Below are 18,682 nucleotides of genomic sequence, written 5' to 3'. Positions count from 1 at the left end.
CTTTCAGTTTCTTTCAACTTAGGAGACCCCAAGTGGCCTTATTATTTGCTTTGCTTAGATCTTCAAAAAAGGTTAAGCACTTTTTTTTTTTTTTTTTAAGAAAAGATATATTTATTTGAAAGGCAGTTAAAGCGAGAGAGAGAAGGAAAGACACAGCAAGAGAACTTCCATCTGCTGGTTCACTCCCCAGGTGGCAGCAAGAGCTGGGCCAGGAGGACACCAGGAGCAAGGAGCTTCTTCTGAGTCTTTCTCATGGTGCAGGGGCCCAAAGACTTGAGCTCTGATGCTTTGATGCTTTCCTAGGCGCATTAGCAGGAAGCTGGATTGGAAGTGGAGCAGCTGGGACTTGGAACTGGCACCTATATGTGATGCTGGCACCTCAAGCCAAGGCTTTAACCTGCAGTGCCACAGTGCCAGCCCCTATAAATAATTCTTAAGATAGCCAGTTAGTTTGGTTGTACATAATCCAGTTAACATAGTACTGACCACGTATTTATCATATTCCAGACACTATGCTGAAGATTTTGCAAACGTTATGTTTAATACAGTGGTGGTGAACATACAGACTGTGGAATAAAGACACAGCTGTATTTTGTTTAATCTTTATGAGTCAGCTTTGTTGGTTACATTTTTTCAGTAAAATCGCCTATTTTATTGAATTTCCTAATGTAACCTTGCATTTTGAAATTTCTATTATTGTCTTAGTTACTAATACTGTTTATTTTTTCCTTCTCTTTTTTATTGTATCATTTCATTTCATTTTTTTAAAACACACTTTATATAACAAGTAGGTCTCGGGCTGGCATCCTGTTTGGGCACCAGTTCCCATCCTAACTCCTCATCTCCAATCCAGCTCCCTTTTAACGGCCTGGGAAAAGCAGTGGAAGACGGCCCAAGTATTTGGGCCCCTACCTCCCATGCGGGACAACACCCAAAAGAATCTTCTGCTCCTGACTTCAGTGTGGCTCAGTCCTGGCCCTTGCAGCTATCTGGGGACTGAAAGAACAGATGGAAGATCTCTTTTTCTTTGTCTCGTCCTTTGATTCTGACTTTCAAAATAAATAAATAAATCTTTTTTAAGAAAAATATACAAGTCTTTTTCTCTGTTTTTTTTTTTTTTTTTAATTTTATTTCTTTGTTTTTTGGTGTTCCATGGTTTCACTATAAGAAAAGTTGGTTGTATTTATTTTTATTCCTTTTAAGATTTATTTATGGGGCCGGCGCTGTTAATCCTCCACCTGTGGCGCCAGCATCCCATGTGGGCACTGGGTTCTAGTACTGGTTGCTCCTCTTCCTGTCCAGCTCTCTGCTGTGGCCTGGGAGGGCAGTGGAGGATGGCCCAAATGCTTGGGCCTCTGCACTCGCATGGAAGACCAGGAAGAAGCACCTGGCTTCAGATCGGCACAGCACCAGCCATGGCAGCCATTTGGGGAGTGAACCAGTGGAAGGAAGACCTTTCTCTCTGTCTCTCTCTCTCACTGCCTATAACTCTACCTGTCAAATACAACAACAACAACAAAAAAAAGATTTATTTATTCATTTATTTATTTGAAAGGCAAAGCAACAGACAAGAGAAGACAGAAATCTTCCATCTGCTGGTTCACTCCCATGTGGGATGCCAGAATCATAAGCAGCAGCTTACCCCTCTGTACCAAATGCCAGCCTTTATATTTTCCACTGAAAAGAGTGTATCTTTAATCTGAAGACTCCATTTTTCATCAACATTAGAAAACTCTCAACATTAGCACTTAGAATGCTGGCTTTTTTTTAATTTCTTCCTTTGGAATTCAATGAATAGCTATTTGTAAACTCTTTTACCTTCTACACTTTCCTTCTCTACATTTAAGGTAGCCATCTTCTACTTCACTAATTCTCTTTTCAGATAGGTTTTTTTTGTTTGTTTGTTTGTTTTTTTTTTGTTGTTTTTTTTTTTTTTTTTGACAGGCAGAGTGGACAGTGAGAGAGAGAGACAGAGAGAAAGGTCTTCCTTTGCCGTTGGTTCACCCTCCAGTGGCCGCCGCGGCCGGCACACCGCGCTGATCTGATGGCAGGAGCCAGGTACTTATCCTGGTCTCCCATAGGGTGCAGGACCCAAGCACTTGGGCCATCCTCCACTGCACTCCCTGGCCACAGCAGAGAGCTGGCCTGGAAGAGGGGCAACCGGGACAGAATCCGGCACCCCGACCGGGACTAGAACCCGGTGTGCCGGCGCCGAAAGGCAGAGGATTAGCCTAGTGAGCCGCAGCGCTGGCCCCAGATAGGTATATCTTAAGCATTATATTTTTCGTTTCTAGACCTTTGATTCTTTTTCTAATCTGTCCATTCATGTTTCAAAATATGCTGCACCTTCTTTGATATATTGAGCCCCTCTATTATGTCTTGAATCATTTCAATTATATATTCAACTTTCTACATTTGTTATTCTATCATTTCAGTGTCTTGAAAGCTTGGAGCTCATTCGTTTTTTACTGTGTCTTGCTAATTCCCAATAGAGTACCTATGTGTTTTAGTCATTACTATCTTGAAACTTGGGTTAGAGGTATCTACCCAGAAAAGACTTTGTAATTTGCTTCTTTCAAAGCTCCAGAGTTTATCAGGACCTGAAACCAATTTTCATGCTAACTTCTCACACTGGGTGTTATAAATATAAACCAAAATGTATTGTGTCCAAATAATCCTAACACTCAAATAAAGCTTCTCTTAACCATTTATGGGATAAAAACATGGACAAATAGTTTTAATTAGTAAGACAAAATTATACCTTTTCAGCTGAAGAACCTGTCAGGACAAAAGTCGAAAAAACTGGAAGTGGATATTTGGTTTGAGGATCCCAGCATTCAATTGTGGCTCCCATAGGAAGGCAAAAGAGAGGTACAGACTCTGAGAGGGGAAATGACTCATAGTCATCTTCTGGGTATCTAAAAATTAAACCTTTTGGAGAAAGGAGACAATGATGAATTTTTTAAAAATAGCTATTATTCTATAAATTATTTGATATATTTTAATAGAATAATAACAAATTTTGGATAAAATTTCAAAATCAAATTTTTTCTTGCTGTAATAGAAATTAAAATAATAAACTTACTCCTTATATTTTACCAACAGAATTACAGTTAATTAAAACACAGAAATGTATTAAAAACACTATTCAAACAATCTGATCAATAATTGTAATGTCAACATCTTATGCAGACCAACTGTTTCAGTTAGAGAAGGGACAAGTATAACAAAATATTGCCAAGGCAACAGACATAATACTTAAATTCATCCAGAGAGAGAATTAATATAAAAGACATGCAACATGATAAATAAATTAAATACAAACGCTTATGACTGAATGCAGAGTTTATGATCCCAGAAAGCAGGAGCAGGGAGCATTATAACAAACACAGCAAAGCTCCTTCAGAACAAAGCAGCAGCATGACATGTTAAAGTTAAGTAGACACTAACACTACCAACATACAGACCACCTCTAAGTTAAAAACTTGGAAACTCAATAGCAGATTTCTGAGTCCAAATTTAGTCTGCAAAACACTGTATTCTTCAATAAGTGTTCCATACCAAATATTTGAACACTTTCAGAAAAGCTTCTTTTAGCATGTTTTTAAACTGACATTCTCCCCACCAAAAAGGTAAATATTTTAAGAAATTACAATCAACACATTAAAACAATACTAACAGTATATTTTAAAATGATACTGAATTTATTTTTATTATGTATCAATCATTAATGTTTTTATGAGATTAAAAATTTTCACAAATTAATCTGCCTGACTTCCCTGAAGTAACACTTCATTTCAGAAATTGTGCATAATGAAAAGTATTTGGTACTGTTTCTCTTCACAAAGTATTCCAGTATCTCTTCTATTTACAACTGGAGCATACCTGTATTTTCAGTTTCTACCCCACCATACCAGTGGGATGAAGAGGTCACACTTAAATCTTTACAGCCCTGGACACTTTACTGTGCAGTAAGAATGTGGCGAAAGATTTCTCAAACACTTCATGGCAGAAAAGTTTCTCAGGCCCTCCTCTCCTTCATATAGCTGAGTCTTTGCAACAAGGGAGAAAGGAAGAAAGTCCACCTTTCATGGCAAGTAACATGTGGTTTCAAATCAGACACACAGAGATAAAAGAAGGAAATATAAGAAGTAAAGATGCAGTTTGACACCCTTCTGATTGCCAAAATATAAAAGGTCAGAAAGTAAGCAGTTTTCCACTAAGCTTAAAACCTATTGAGGGTAGACCAAAAGCTTGAATGCTTACTCTACAAATGCTTGTTTTGTATAAAATTCAAATGTAATTAACAGCATAATTTTGTCAGGGGGCTCATTAACATATCTTGTAGGAGTATATATTTATGAAAACATAGACCTTTACATGCTAAAATTACAGAGAATTCAATTTTATAAATAGATCAATTCCACAAACTACTTAAGGTAACATCCTTTAACTCTTCTAAACAAATGTTAATATGCACCAGTAATTAAGGAGTAATAAAGACAAATTTTTTAACTTCACTTACCAGCTTTATATGCTATTGCATTTGAAGCAGGCACAGACTTCTTATAACACAGATACACACTGGAACCCCACTGTAAAATATAAATTAAGTTAACAAAAAAAGAATAAGAAGAAATGGATTTTGTTGAATGCTGTCTAAAGATTCTCATTTATTAAGTGAGACTATTTAAAACATGTTTATCAGATTGTATATTATGCAATTTAGTAAAGTATGAATTTCTGAATACTAAAATACAAAAAGGGAATAAGAAAACAGTACTAAAAATTAAATTAATGTAAAAGCAGTTTCAAAAAGTTTAAAACTCTGTAACCACCTTAAGATAGCCTCTGCTTCAAAGAGACAGAATAAACTGAAGTGGGCACTAGAGCCCAAATGAGGGAGGACTAGAGTTACTTGGCTGCCACAGGAACATCACTCCGAGAGACATCCTTCTCTTTACAATGGTTAGGGATGCACAAGTCATCTCTGCCTATCAAGCTAGTACAAGTGTATCTCAAAAAGAAATGGAGGGACCAACACTGTGGAGTAGCAGGATAAGCCACCACCTGCAATGTCAGCATCCCATATGAGCACTGGTTATAGTCCAGGCTGTTCCACTTCTGGTCCAGCTCTCTGTTAATGTGCCCGGGAAGGCAGTAGAGGAGGCCTTAGTGCTTGGGCCCTGCACCCATATGGAAGACCTGAATTGAGTTCCAGACTCCTGGCTTCAGTTTGGTCCAGCCCTGGTCATTGTGGCCACCTGTGGACCGTACCAGTAGATGGAAGATCTCTCAGTGTACTAGTAGATGAAAGCTCTCTCTCTTCCCCCAACCTTTCACTCTGCCTTCCAAATAAATAAATCTTCTTTTAAAAAAAAGAAAAGGTTAATAAAAATGAGATTTTAAAACAGGCTTATTTTGGTGCAAAATTTTTTTATAAAACTTGAGGGCAATGTTGTGGCACAGAAGGCTGGACCAAGCTTGTGATGCCAGCATCCCGTGCAGGAGTGCTAGTATGAATCTCGGCTGCTCTGCTTCAAATCCAGATTCCTATTAGTGCACTTGGAAAAACAGTGGAGGATGGCCCAGGTACTTAGACCCCTGCCATTCATGTTGGAGACCAGAATAGAGCTCCTGGCTCCTGGCATCATCCTGTCCAAGATCTAGCTCATGTGGTAATTTGGGTAGTGAACCAGCAAAAAAGATCTCTGTTCCTCTGTCTCTCCATTACCCTGCTGTTCTGCCTTCCAAATAAATAACTTTCTTTAAAAAGAAAAAAAAAAAAAAAAAAAGATTTTTTAACCCATGAGGACTCTTCAAAACTTCATGGAGAATGTGTATTATGAAAAACTGCATGGATTTCAAAACTCTTTGCACCAAAACGAGCTTATCTTTAATACCACTCTCCACAAAAACTTTGAAATTCCTTTATATTAGCTTGACTTGAAGATAATTTCTTTTTTTTTTTTAAAGATTTGCTTAGTGGGCCAGCACTGTGGCATAGCAGGTAAAACCACCTCCTGCAGTGCTGGCATCCCATATGGGCAGTTGAGTCTTGGCTGCTCCACTTCCAATCCAGCTCTCTGGTATGGCCTGGGAAAGCTCTTGGCTTAAGTATGGCTCAGCCTGGCCACTCCAGCCATCTGGGGGATAAATTAGCAGATGGAAAATCCATCTCTTTCTCTCTTTTCCCCTCCCTCTCTCTCTCTCCCCCCTTCTTTCTTTGTAACTTTCAAATAAATATATCTTCCTCTCAAATAAATAAATAAAATCTTTAAAAAAATAATTATTCTGGGGCTGGTGCTGTGGCATAGCGAGTTAATGCCCTGGCCTAAAGCACTGGCATCCCATGTGGGTGCCGGTTCCAGACCCAGCTGCTCCACTTCCAATCCAGCTCTCTGCTTGGATTGGGCTCCTGAGCCTGAATGGGAGACCTGGAAGAAGCTCCTGGCTCCTGGCTTTGGATTGGCACAACTCCGGCTGTTGCAGCCAATTGGGGAGTGAACCGTCAGATGGAAGACACCTCTCTCTCTCTCTCTCTCTCTCTCTCTCTCTCTCTCTGCTTCTCCTTCTCTCTCTGTGTAACTCTGACTTTCAAATAAATAAATCTTTAAAAAAATTATTATTCTGCAAAATTACAATACTAAAATAAATAAAAGGATTCCCCTATCCATTTCCCCCTACAACTGCCCTTAAAGATACCACTGGAACCCAAAAACTAACAAAAAGAACTTCCAGAGCCGGCGCCGTGGCTCAATAGGCTAATCCTCCACCTTGCGGCGCCGGCACACCGGGTTCTAGTCCCGGTCGGGGCGCCGGATTCTGTCCCGGTTGCCCCTCTTCCAGGCCAGCTCTCTGCTATGGCCAGGGAGTGCAGTGGAGGATGGCCCAGGTGCTTGGGCCCTGCACCCCATGGGAGACCAGGAAAAAGCACCTGGCTCCTGGCTCCTGCCATCGGATCAGCGCGGTGCGCCGGCTGCAGCGGCGGCCATTGGAGGGTGAACCAACGGCAAGGGAAGACCTTTCTCTCTCTCTCACTGTCCACTCTGCCTATCAAAAAAAAAAAATAAAAAAAAAAAAAAAAGAACTTCCAAGTTAATATAACATAGTCAGAATAAACCCAAAAAATAAAAACTTTGTATTTAAAGTATCCTATTTCTGGATGAAATTATTCTAAATCATCATATACGATTTAAAAAATTATGATGAGTCATAAAAATTACAAACAGCTAAAAATAAGAAAATATGAGTACATAATATACTCAATAGTACATAGCATCCAAAAAGTATCCCTTTTTGTTTTCATATCAAACACTGAAAATATAACTTCATTCTTACCATTCCACAATTTAAGTTTTTGTCTACTTTGCAGAAGGTATGAGGAGGGGTTTCTCCTTTACTCGTTACAATAACACAGATATCAGTTACGGCCAAGGAATTCTGGGGTCGAATTAAAGGAGCTCTTCGGTAAGTGATAAAGATTCTTTGCGAAGTAGCTGAACTGTTGTTGACATTGGCACAGCGACCATAGGGCGTGGCTTGGATCACTTCACATCCTGGAATAAGCCGTTCTTTCCCTTCATATAAAACTCTGCAGGATGGGGAGACAGATTGATTTCAGGTCGATGCTGTTTTTCTTCTTGAAACAAAAGGAGTAAGGGAGAGTTCTTTCTGATGGTTTTGCAAATTTTAATTGCAAACCAAAACTAAAACTACTACTTTGAGAACTATTTTTTCAAAAGCTAAATATAATTTAACAAGTGCAAACATAATTGAATAACTTGATTTTTATTTATCACAGAAAAAAAGAGAAGGGTAAATCCACAAACATCTTCAGCTCAACTCCCAGAAGCTGCTTCAAGTATTCACATGTTTTCACAAATTTCCTTCATAATTCTTGTCCTGAAATTCCGAATTTCTAACAACCTCTCAGATGCTTTTAGTCCATATATTCAAGGCTCTTAACTGCTCCTCCCACTTGCCACCCCCAGATTAAAGTCAAGCATCTAAAAACAAGTCTTTATTAGTCCCATTCATAGTAATTTCTCAACCCTTTTTTTTTTTTTAATTTGACAGGTAGAGTTATAGGCAGTGAGAGAGACAGACAGAGAGACAGAGAGAAAGGTCTTCCTTCCACTGGTTCACTCCCCAAATGGCTGCCATGGCCGGTGATGCACTGATCCGAAGCCAGGAGCCAGGTGCTTCCTCCTAGTCTCCCATGCGAGTGCAGGGACCCAAGCACTGGGCCATTCTCCACTGCCCTCCCAGGCCACAGCAGAGAGCTGGACAAGAAGAGGAGCAACCAGGACTAGAACCTGGCGCCCATATGGGATGCTGGCGCCACAGGTGGAGGATTAACCAAGTGAGCCAGGGCACCGGCCCTCTCAACCCTTTCTAACCTGGCTCCTGTGCTCAATGATCCTATCAAGTTGCAAAATCATCATCCTAATTATATCGACTTGAAGAATTACAGGAGCTAAACAAAATACACAAAACTACAGGAAAAATATGTTTCTGCTTTGGAAATTTGAAGAGCAACAAACACTACAACAATTTCACTAGAGTTCTATGACAACAGAGGAGGAGGTGATGAGCAGAAGTAGTGGTCAAATTCAGCCCACTACCTTTTTTTTTTTTTTTTTTTTTTTTTTGACAGGCAGAGTGGATAGTGAGAGACAGAGAGAAAGGTCTTCCTTTTGCCACTGGTTCACCCTCCAATGGCCACCGCGGCCTGTGCACCGCACTGATCCGAAGGCAGGAGCCAGGTGCTTCTCCTGGTCTCCCATGGAGTGCAGGGCCCAAGCACTTGGGCCATCCTCCACTGCCTTCCCGGGCCATAGCAGAGAGCTGGACTGGAAGAGGGGCAACCGGGACAGAATCCGGCGCCCCAACCGGGACTAGAACCCGGTGTGCCGGCGCCGCTAGGTGGAGGATTAGCCTACTGAGCCGCGGTGCCAACCCCACTACTTCTTAATAACTGAACAAGTATCAAGAAAACAATATTGGGTAAAGCCACACCCCACAGGGGTGCCAGTTCATATCCCAGCTGTTCCACTTCCAATCAAGCTCCCTGCTAATGCACCTGGCAAAGTAGCAGATGATGGTCCAAGTGTTTGAGCTCATGGTTCCTGGCTTCAGCCTCGTCTAGTCCTGCCCAAAAAGGCCATTTGGGGAGTGAACCAATGGATGGAAAATCTCTACGTCTCTCCTTCTCTCTCTGTAACACTTTCAAGTAAATAAATAAATCTTTAAAAAATAAACATAATAATAATGAAGGGCTAGGGACTGGCACTGTGGCATAGAGGGTAAAACCACTGCCTGCAGTGATGGAATCCCATATGGGCGCTGGTTCAAGACCCGCTGCTCTACTTCCGATCCAGCTCTCTGCTATGGCCTGGAAAAGCAGAGAAAGATGGTCCAAGTCCTTGGGCCCCTGCACCCCTTGGGAGACCTGGAAAGAAGCTCCAGGCTCCTGGCTTCGGATTGGCTCAGCTCCGGCCCTTGTGGCCATCTGGGGAGTGAACCAGAGGATGGAAGATTTCCCTCTCTCTCTCTCTCTGCCTCTGTAACTCTGCATTTTAAATAAATAAATAATTATAAAGAAATTTTTTGGAGGGGGTGAACCAACAGAAAAGGAAGACCTTTCTCTCTGTCTCTAACTCTGCCTGTCAAAATAATAATAATAATAATAATGAGGGGCTAGCATTTGGCACACTGAATTAAAGCGCTGCTTGTGTCACTCGCATTCCATTTTGGAGTGCTGGTTCATGTCCCAGCTCCTGGACTTCCAATCCAGCTTCCTGCTGATGTGTCTGGGAAGGCAGAGGAAGATGGTCCAGGTACATGAATAAATCTCTCAGAAAACTAGAAATAGAAGAAAATTTCCTCAACATGACAAATATTATTTATAAAAAAAAATACCATAACCAACACCTTATTCAATGAGAAAAGACTAAAACTTTTCCCTCCAAAATCAGGAAGAAACAGGATACCTGCTTTTACTTCTGCTATTCAACACTATACTAGAAGTTCTAGCCAAAAAGAAGGAAGGGAGAGAGGGAGGGAGGGAAGAGAGATGGAAGAAGAGGGGAAGGGAGGAGTGTGAGAAGGGACAGAGAGAAAAGAAGAAAGAAAGGGAAAGGAAGGGAAGAAGGAGGGTGGGAAGGAGGAAGGAAGGAAGGAATCCAAACTACAAAGGAATGAATGAATAAAACCATCTCTATGTGCAGATGATATTATATATTTATAAAATCCCACAAGAACCCACAAGTAAGCTATTGGAACTAATAATTATTAACTAAGTCAGCAATATGCAGGAATAACACATAAAAGTCAGCTGTGTTTCTATACATCAGCGGTGAACAACTGGAAAAGAAAATTAAGTCTGGGGTGAGTGTCTGCCTTGCAGGTTAAGATGCCTGTGTCCCATATTGGAATGTTTGGATTTTATGCTTCTGACTCTAGCTTCCCACAAATTCAGTTCTGGGAGGCAGAAGTGATGACTCAAGTAACTGAGTTCCTGCCACCCACTTAAAAAGACCTGGTAGAGTCTCTGGCTTCAGGCTCCAGCTCCTCCCCAACCCTGCCATAGTAGGAATTTTGGGAGTCAATCAATAGATGGGAACTCTGTCTCTTAAATTTCTTTAAAAAGAGAATAATCATATTTTTAATAGCACTGCATTGCTTATATCTACTAAGCTAGTACCAAACTGACCAGGAGGTGAAAGGACTTATACACTGAAAACAAAACACTGCTGAAAGAAATTAAAGAGTACCTAAATAAATAGAAACACATACCATTTTCACTGGTTGGAAGACTTAATATTCTGAAGATAGTAATAGTCCCTAAATTAATCTGTAAGTTTAATTTTCATCAAAATTGCATGTTTTGCATAAACAAGTTGATCCTAAAATATTTGCTGAAATGCTCTGAAATATCTATTTTTATATATACTAATGATAATTATAATAAAAAATGACCCGTGTGTACTCTTTTTCAAAAGCACATAGTTCATTTATACAGAAGAGTCAATGTAGATATTTTCAGAACAAAGCTCCTGTAGGCTTTTTACAAAGAATGTTCTATGTTGACGGAATGTATGTTACAATTACACTCCTTCTAAGTTGTAAATACTCTCCTCTCAGTACTGAAGGTTACACAGCACAACTGTATTTTGTAAAACAGGAACGCTCCTTTGTTAAATGAGCTCAGGGCTTCACAAAAACTCATTATACAAGCCAATTAACTCCTTAAAAGTTGGGCTATTTTGTTATAACCTCTCATTCTTTTATGTTTAGTAAGCTTAACTGATAAGTACAACAGAAGTAGATTCACATTTCAGGGTCTAATGCCCTCATTTAAATAGTCCTTTGAAAGGAACAATTCTAGTGAAATGCGCAGATTTGGTAAGGTGGATAAAGATGTAATATATTACTATATTTGACCCTGAAGTAACAAATAATAAAACTATCAAAGATATCAAATTTCTATTCCCATATACCTTAAATAAGTTTTGTTCCCTTTACTATATCAAAAGAAAATAAGTCACCATACCCAATATCTGTAAGGGGTGGTTTATCTCTCCCTCTCTTGTAACAGAGGAAAAGTTCTGGGCTTTTCAGACTTCCATAGTTCAAGTTTGCTTGGAGAGATGATGGAGTGGCTTCAACACAGGTGTAACCTTCAGGGACTGTTTCCCCAGCTGATTTGATAATAACTGCAATGTCTGTAATTGGAGCTTTAGGTCCAGTTGACTTAGTATCTAAACGATTTATTTCTTGATCCAAAAGAGTAGATGTATCAGTGAGACCTGCCACAACAAAGTAGTCTGTCACTCTTGGTCCTTTGTCTTCTATCATGGCTACTACTGTATTTCCTGAAAGAAGGAAGGAAAAAAAGATATCAATTAAATATTTTATCCTGACTTACTAACAAGAAACATCCTTGAGTTAACACACTAACTAGCTGGATTTATAATCAAATTGTCATTCAGTAGAAGAGAGGTGCTTTTATCAGTCTGCCAGCTTCCACCTCCTACAAAGTAGCTGACATTCCTTTGTAACACAACTATGACTAAGGCTCTACTAAGAAGAATCAAGAAGTCTTGGGTGGACTATGAGGCTTTCCACAGGGCACACTGCACTTAATGAATAACATTCAAGGGCCGGCGCTGTGGCATAGTGGGTAAAGCCACCATCTACAGTGCCGGAATCCCATACGGGCAATGGTTAGAGTCCCGGCTTGTTCCACTTCCGATCCAGCTCTCTGCTATGGCAGTAGAAGATGGTGGAAGTTCTTGGGCTCCTGCACCAGCATGGAAGACCTGGAAGAAGCTCCTGGCTCCTGGCTTTGGATCGACACAACTCCAGCGGTTGCACCCATCTTGGTAGTAAACCAGCAGATGGAAGATCTCTTTCACGCACTCTCTCTCTCTGCTTCTCCTTCTCTCTCTGTGTAACTCTTTCAAATAAATATCACAATCTTTAAAAAAAAATGAATAATGTTCAGATTACTTAAAAGATCATTCTTCTGGGTCTGGAGCTACGCCTTAGTAAGTTAAGCCTCTGCCTGAGGCACCAGCATCCCATATGGGCCCAAGGTTCATATCCCAGCTGCTCCTCTTCTGATCCAGCTCTCTTATGACCTGGGAAAGCAGTGAAGATGGACTGTGGATGATAGCCCAAGCACTTGGGCCCCTGCACCCATGTGAAGACCCAGAGGAAGCTCCTGGCTCCTGGCCTCAGATCAGCCCAGCTCCAGCTGTTGCAGCCATTTGGGGAGTGAACCAGCAGGGGGAAGACTTCTCTGTCTCTCCTTTTGTCTGTAACTCTGCCTATCGAATAATTAAATAAATCTTTGGAAAAAAAAAAAAAGATCATTCTCCTTAAGTCACAGAAATCCTACAGCTAAACTTCACATAAGCAAACAGACTGTATCATGAATTCATCAAGATTTAACATAGAAAAATATAGGAAATAGCAATAAAAATAATTAATTCTAAGAACAATCCAGTTAGGACTTCTGCCTTGTTGCTCCTTATGAGCAATCGACTTTATGTAAGCAAGTTTTGAAATTATTAAATATTTCATATATAAACATTAGACAATAAGAAACTATAACCAAGGGTAGATGTTTTGCACAGTAAGTTAAATCGCCTCTTATGATGCCCACATCCCATATCAGAATGCCTGGGTTTGAATCCAGGCCCCACTGCTGATCCGAGCTTCTTACTAATGCATAACCTGAGAAGCAACAAGTGATAGCTAAAGTACTTCAGTTCACATAGAGACTCAGATTGAGATCTGGGCTCCTGGCTTCCAGCCCCAGCTGTTATAGGTATTTGGGAGAGTGAATCAGAGGAAGGAATACCTCTCTCTCTCCTTCTCTCTCAAATATAATTTTAAAAAACACTAGAATTTTTTAAAATTTCATTTTATTTGAAAAGTAGATTGAGAGAGAGAGAGAATGAATAATACAGAACCTTCCATCCATTGGTTTACTCTACAAATGCTGGCAACAGCTGAGGCTGGGCAAGTCCAAAACCAGGAGCCAGGAATTCCATCTGGGTCTCCCATTGGGTGGCAGGGACACAAGTACTTAGGCCATCACCTGCTACCTCCCATGATGCATTAGTAGGAAGGAGGATCCAAAGTGGAGGGAATAACTACCAATGCAACATGGGATATGGGATGCAAGCTTCCCAAACATCCACCTGTCATGCTATAACACATTGCCCATTCCTAAAACTTTTTCAAAAAAGACACTATAACAAAAAAAAAAAAAAAAAAAAAAAAAAACACACACACACACAAAGGAAAAATATACAGGAAATTTACATTAAGAAACTTAGATTCTACTAGTAGAAACTCAGAGAATGGCACAGCAACAGAGAAAAAAGAAAACAGAGATCTTCCATCCTCTCTCCAAATGCCCACAAAATCTGGGACTGGGCCAGACCAAAGCCAGGAGCCAGGAATTCAGTCTAGGTCTCCCACATGGGTGGCAGGAACCCAGGTACTTGAGTCATCATCTGCTGCCCTCAAGGACAAACATTATCAGGAAGCTGGATCAGAAGCAGAAAAGCTAAGACTCTTAAAACCAGGCACTCTGTAATAGGAAGCAAGTGTTCCAAAGCAGCAACTTAACACATTGTTCTACATGCCCACCCCAATAATAGTATTTGGATGGATTTTTAATTTTGAAATATTTTATTGACAAACACAATTGTACATACTCAAGATGCACAATGTGATGACTTGATATATGCATATATTATGTACTCATTAATCACAAATTAACACCTCCATCACTACCCACAGTTATCATTTGTGTGGTACTGTGAATGTGGGAGGGGTAAAGAACCTTCAACTTTGTTCATACCAAATTTCAAGTAAACAATACAGTATTATTAACTACAATCACCATGCTGTACATCAGTTAGTGCCATTACATTCCCAGAACTTACACATTTTTCTTGTTAACCAGAAGGTTATACATCTCCCCAATTCCACCATCCCCAGGCATCCCTCATACCCTCTGATTCTATGAGTCTGATGTTTTAGAGTCCACAAATATGTGAAATCATATAGTAATTATCTATGTCTGGCTAGTTTACTTAGTATAATGACCTTCAGGTTCATCCATGTTGTCACAAATGACAGGTTTTCCATTTATTTATTTATAGTATATTTATATGCATGCATTAGTATACCATATTTTCCTTATTCATCTGTCAGTGGACAACTGGCTGTTGTTGCTGTTTGAGGAGTGAACCAGCAGATGGAAGACCTCTTTTTTTCTCCTCCTCTCTAACTCTTTCAAATAAATAAATATTTAAAAAAATAAATTTGTAAAAACCAACTTATAGTTTAATCATTAAATTTCATTTTCCAGCCGTAGCTAAGACAATCTTTCAGAATCAAGTTTATGTCACCTTACTGGTTATAAGGGCATTCATTCTAATAAATAATTAACCTAAACAAAATACTATTAACTTCACTTTAGAAGACTAAATGAAATTTACACTATTTTCTCACGTTATAAAAAAAAGATTTTTTTAAAATAAAGATTAAAAAATATCTGTGTGTTCCTTGGTGTACTGAACCATGAAAAATGAATGATATGCTTGTTTAAATTCACAAAGTACAGTTTTATCAGCAGTCTTTGCTACATTAAGCAATGTATTTTAAATAAGTGCTTTGTGATTCCCTTCAGAAAACATTATCACAGTCAGTTTTGCTAGCTGAGTCATGGCACTAAAAAACTGAAGTCATTTCAGATGATATCAGTCCCTCCTCACAAAACAACGTTCTGTAATTCTCTTGTAACTATACTTGCCACTGAAAGTTTCATAAAGAAAAGGGACTGTAAAGAAGGGTTGCAGGAGCTGGCACCATGGCACAGCAGGTAAAGGCACTGCCTGGGGTGCCAGCATCCCATACGGGCACTGGTTCAAGTCCTGGCTGCTCCATTTCCCATCCAGCTCCCTGCTATTGCACTTAGGAAAGCTGCGGAGGATGACCCAAGAGTTTAGGCCCCTGCACCCATGTGGAAGATCTGAAGGAAGCTCCTGGCTCCTGCCTTTGAATTGGCCCAAATCCAGCTGTGGCAGCCATTTAGGGAGTGAACCAGTGGTTGGAAGATCTCTCTCTCTCTCTGCCTCTCCTTTTCTGTAACTTTTTCAAATTAATAAATCTTTAAAAAAGGGGGTGGGGGTTGCAAACATAAATGCCTAAAGAGGGTCAGGTAGGAAATGAGAGTTATGGGAATCAGAGAATACAGGCAGCCACTGCTAGTAACATCTATCCCACATGTCAAATTACTTGGAAAAACCAGAACTTTTTGCTTTTTTTTAAAAGAAGCCAGAAGACCCAGCAACCATCAGGAAGGAAATGCCATCTTAATAAGGTAAGTAGAGACAGTTGCAGCCAGCGCACAACTGAGGGATTTTATCAGAGGGATAATTCCTTGGCCCCCACTGACTTTGAGTCTAGCCTGGAGAGTTGGCAGGGGACAGGGTGCCCACTTAGGCCCAGGAAGTGCTCCCCTCCCCTCACTCTATTAAGGCACCCTGACTCGACTTGACAAGGCAGAACACCGACCAATATCTATCTGTAAAGCAGCTGACGCTGGGGTCTAAACCACTCTTTCCATGCCGGGGAGTCCTGTGGGGCTGAGTGGATCCTCGGCTCCTTGTGACTGTGAGAGACCTGCACCCTGTGACTGTGGGAATTCTGTGAGTATGTGATACAGTGTATGACAGTGTGGCTGGGTCTTAGGCAATCACTGCCTAAAAATAAAGAAACGAACAAGGAGGACAATATGACTCCCCTAAAGGAACACAGAAATAAACAGATTGATGAAATGCCTGAAAAGGAACTCAAAAGAAGCAAATATCCAAGTTAAAGAAATCCATACACAACATGGCTGAAAAATTCTGCTGGGAGATGGAGCTACTGAAGAGAACTCAAATAAAATATTAGAAATGAAGAAATCATTAAGTCAAATTAAAAACACAGTGGAAAGCCTTTAATAACAAACTTGGTGAGGCAGTAGAAAGAATATCCAGCTAGAAGAGAAATCTTTGAAAATATTTCAGAAAAAAACAAGAAGGAGAAATTAGAAAAACTTAAAATGGTGTTTAAGATTTATGGGATACCATCAAATGATCAATATACATATTTTAGGAGTCCCTGAAAATGTGGAAAGAGAGAATGGATGAGAAGACTTTTCAGTGAAGTTAACAGCAGAAAACTTGCCAAATCTGGAGAAAGAAAGGGACATTCAAGTACAGGAAGCACACAGAACTCCTAGTTGACATGACCAGAAAGGATCTTCACCTCCACACATTGTAGTCAAACTTTCAACAGTAAAGATAAAGAAAAGATTCTAAAATGTGCACAAGAGAAACACCAGAGGGGCCAGCATCGTGGTGTAGTGAGTAAAGCTGCCACCTGCATCCCATATTGGCGCTGGTTCGAGTCCTGGCTGCTTCACTTCAGATTCAGCTCTCTAAGGCCTGGGAAGGCACTAGAAGATAACCCAAGTCCTTGGGTCCCTGCATCCAGGTGGAAGACCAGGAAGAAGCTCCTGGCTCCTGGCTTTGGATCAGCACAGCTCTGGCCATTGCAGCCATCTGTGGAGTGAACCAGTGGATGGAAGACGCCCCTCCCCAACTCTATCTCTCCCTGCCTCTCTGTAACTCTGCCTTACAAATAAATAAATAAATCTTGTTTGTTTGTTTGTTTGTTTGTTTATTTTTTGACAGGCAGAGTGGACAGTGAGAGAGAGAGACAGAGAGAAAGGTCTTCCTTTGCCATTGGTTCACCCTCCAATGGCCACCACGGCCGGCGCGCTGCGGCCGGCGCACCACGCTGATCCGATGGCAGGAGCCAGGAGCCAGGTGCTTTTCCTGGTCTCCCATGGGGTGCAGGGCCCAAGCACCTGGGCCATCCTCCACTGCACTCCCTGGCCACAGCAGAGAGCTGGCCTGGAAGAGGGGCAACCGGGACAGAATTCGGCGCCCCAACCGGGACTAGAACCCGGTGTGCCGGCGCCACTAGGCGGAGGATTAGCCTAGTGAGCCGCGGCGCCAGCTAAATCTTTAAAGATAAAAAAAAAAAAGAGAGAGAGAGAGAGAAACATCAGATTACTTTCAAAGGATCTCCAATTAGACTGATATCTGATTTCAACAGAAACCCTACAGGCTAGGAGAGAATGAAGAGACATACAGCAACTCCTAAAAGAAAAAAACTGTCAACTCAGAATGCTATACCCAGCAATTCTCTCATTTATAAATGAAGATTAACTAAAGACCTACCAAAACAAACAAATTGAAAGAATTTGCCACCACCTATATAGCCTTACAAATAATACTTCTACACAAGGAAACAGAAAAACAGTCATCATCAGGAAAGAATGTGAAGGCAGAAAATCTCCTAGAAAAAGCAGAAAGGAAATCAAAAACAAAAAACAGGAACATTTATGGGAAAATGGCAGGAAAAAGTCCTTATATATCAACAATAACCTTTACTGTAAATGGCCTAAATTGTTTAATTAAAAGATACAGACTGGCTGATTGGATAAAAAAATATGACCCACCTATTTGCTGTCTAAAAGAAAAACACCTCACCAACAAAGATACATACAGATTGAAAGTGAAAGGATAGAAAAAGATACTGTATGCTGATGGAAAGAAAAAATGAGCAGGAGTAGCCACTCTAATATCAGACAAAAATGGACTTTAACACAAAAACAGTTAAAGAGACAAAGAAGGGCATTACATATTGATTAAGGGATCAACTCAACAGTAAGACATGACTATAGTAAACATATATGCACCTGGCTATTTAAAACAATTGTTAGTGGATCTAAATAACAAACACATAGCCAGCCTTTTTTTTTTTTTTTAACTTACTTGACAGGTAGAGTTATAGACAGTGAGAGAGAAAGACAGAGAGAAAAGTCTTCCTTCCGTTGGCTCACTCCCCAAATGGTCACTACAGCTGGCGCTGCGCCGATCTGAAGCCAGGAGCCAGGTGCTTCTTCCTAGTCTCCCATGCAGGTGCAGAGGCCCAAGCACTTGGGTCATCCTCCACTGCCCTCCCAGGCCACAGCAGAGAGCTGGACTGGAAGAGGAGCAATCGGGACTAGAACTCAACGGCCATATGGGATGCCAGC

At 40.6% G+C, this 18,682-nt stretch overlaps 1 protein-coding gene across 9 annotated transcripts in view; it reads right to left on the bottom strand.

Moving 5' to 3' along the window:
• Positions 1–18,682, bottom strand: part of DENND4C (DENN domain containing 4C) — a 127,943-nt gene that overhangs the window by 86,328 nt on the left and 22,933 nt on the right. For 8 of the 9 annotated variants that reach the window (XM_051857424.3, XM_002708081.6, XM_089317616.1 and 5 more), the window contains exons 2-5: positions 11,558–11,879; positions 7,342–7,594; positions 4,526–4,595; positions 2,762–2,931 (exon numbers count right to left, since the gene is read on the bottom strand). In XM_051857424.3, the coding sequence (XP_051713384.3) occupies positions 2,762–2,931; positions 4,526–4,595; positions 7,342–7,594; positions 11,558–11,862 (798 nt within the window). In that variant the 5' untranslated portion in view covers positions 11,863–11,879. Of the gene's footprint in view, positions 1–2,761; positions 2,932–3,885; positions 4,053–4,525; positions 4,596–7,341; positions 7,595–11,557; positions 11,880–18,682 lie in introns of those variants that run through there. The other variant, XM_051857432.3, reaches the window with a different exon arrangement.

The sequence above is a fragment of the Oryctolagus cuniculus genome, chromosome 1 (genome assembly GCF_051225735.1).
Source record: "Oryctolagus cuniculus isolate XC-2025 breed Fujian yellow rabbit chromosome 1, ASM5122573v1, whole genome shotgun sequence".
NCBI lineage: Eukaryota > Metazoa > Chordata > Mammalia > Lagomorpha > Leporidae > Oryctolagus > Oryctolagus cuniculus.
Note: the sequence above shows the minus strand (reverse complement) of the source record. Positions and strands in the feature narration are given on the sequence as shown.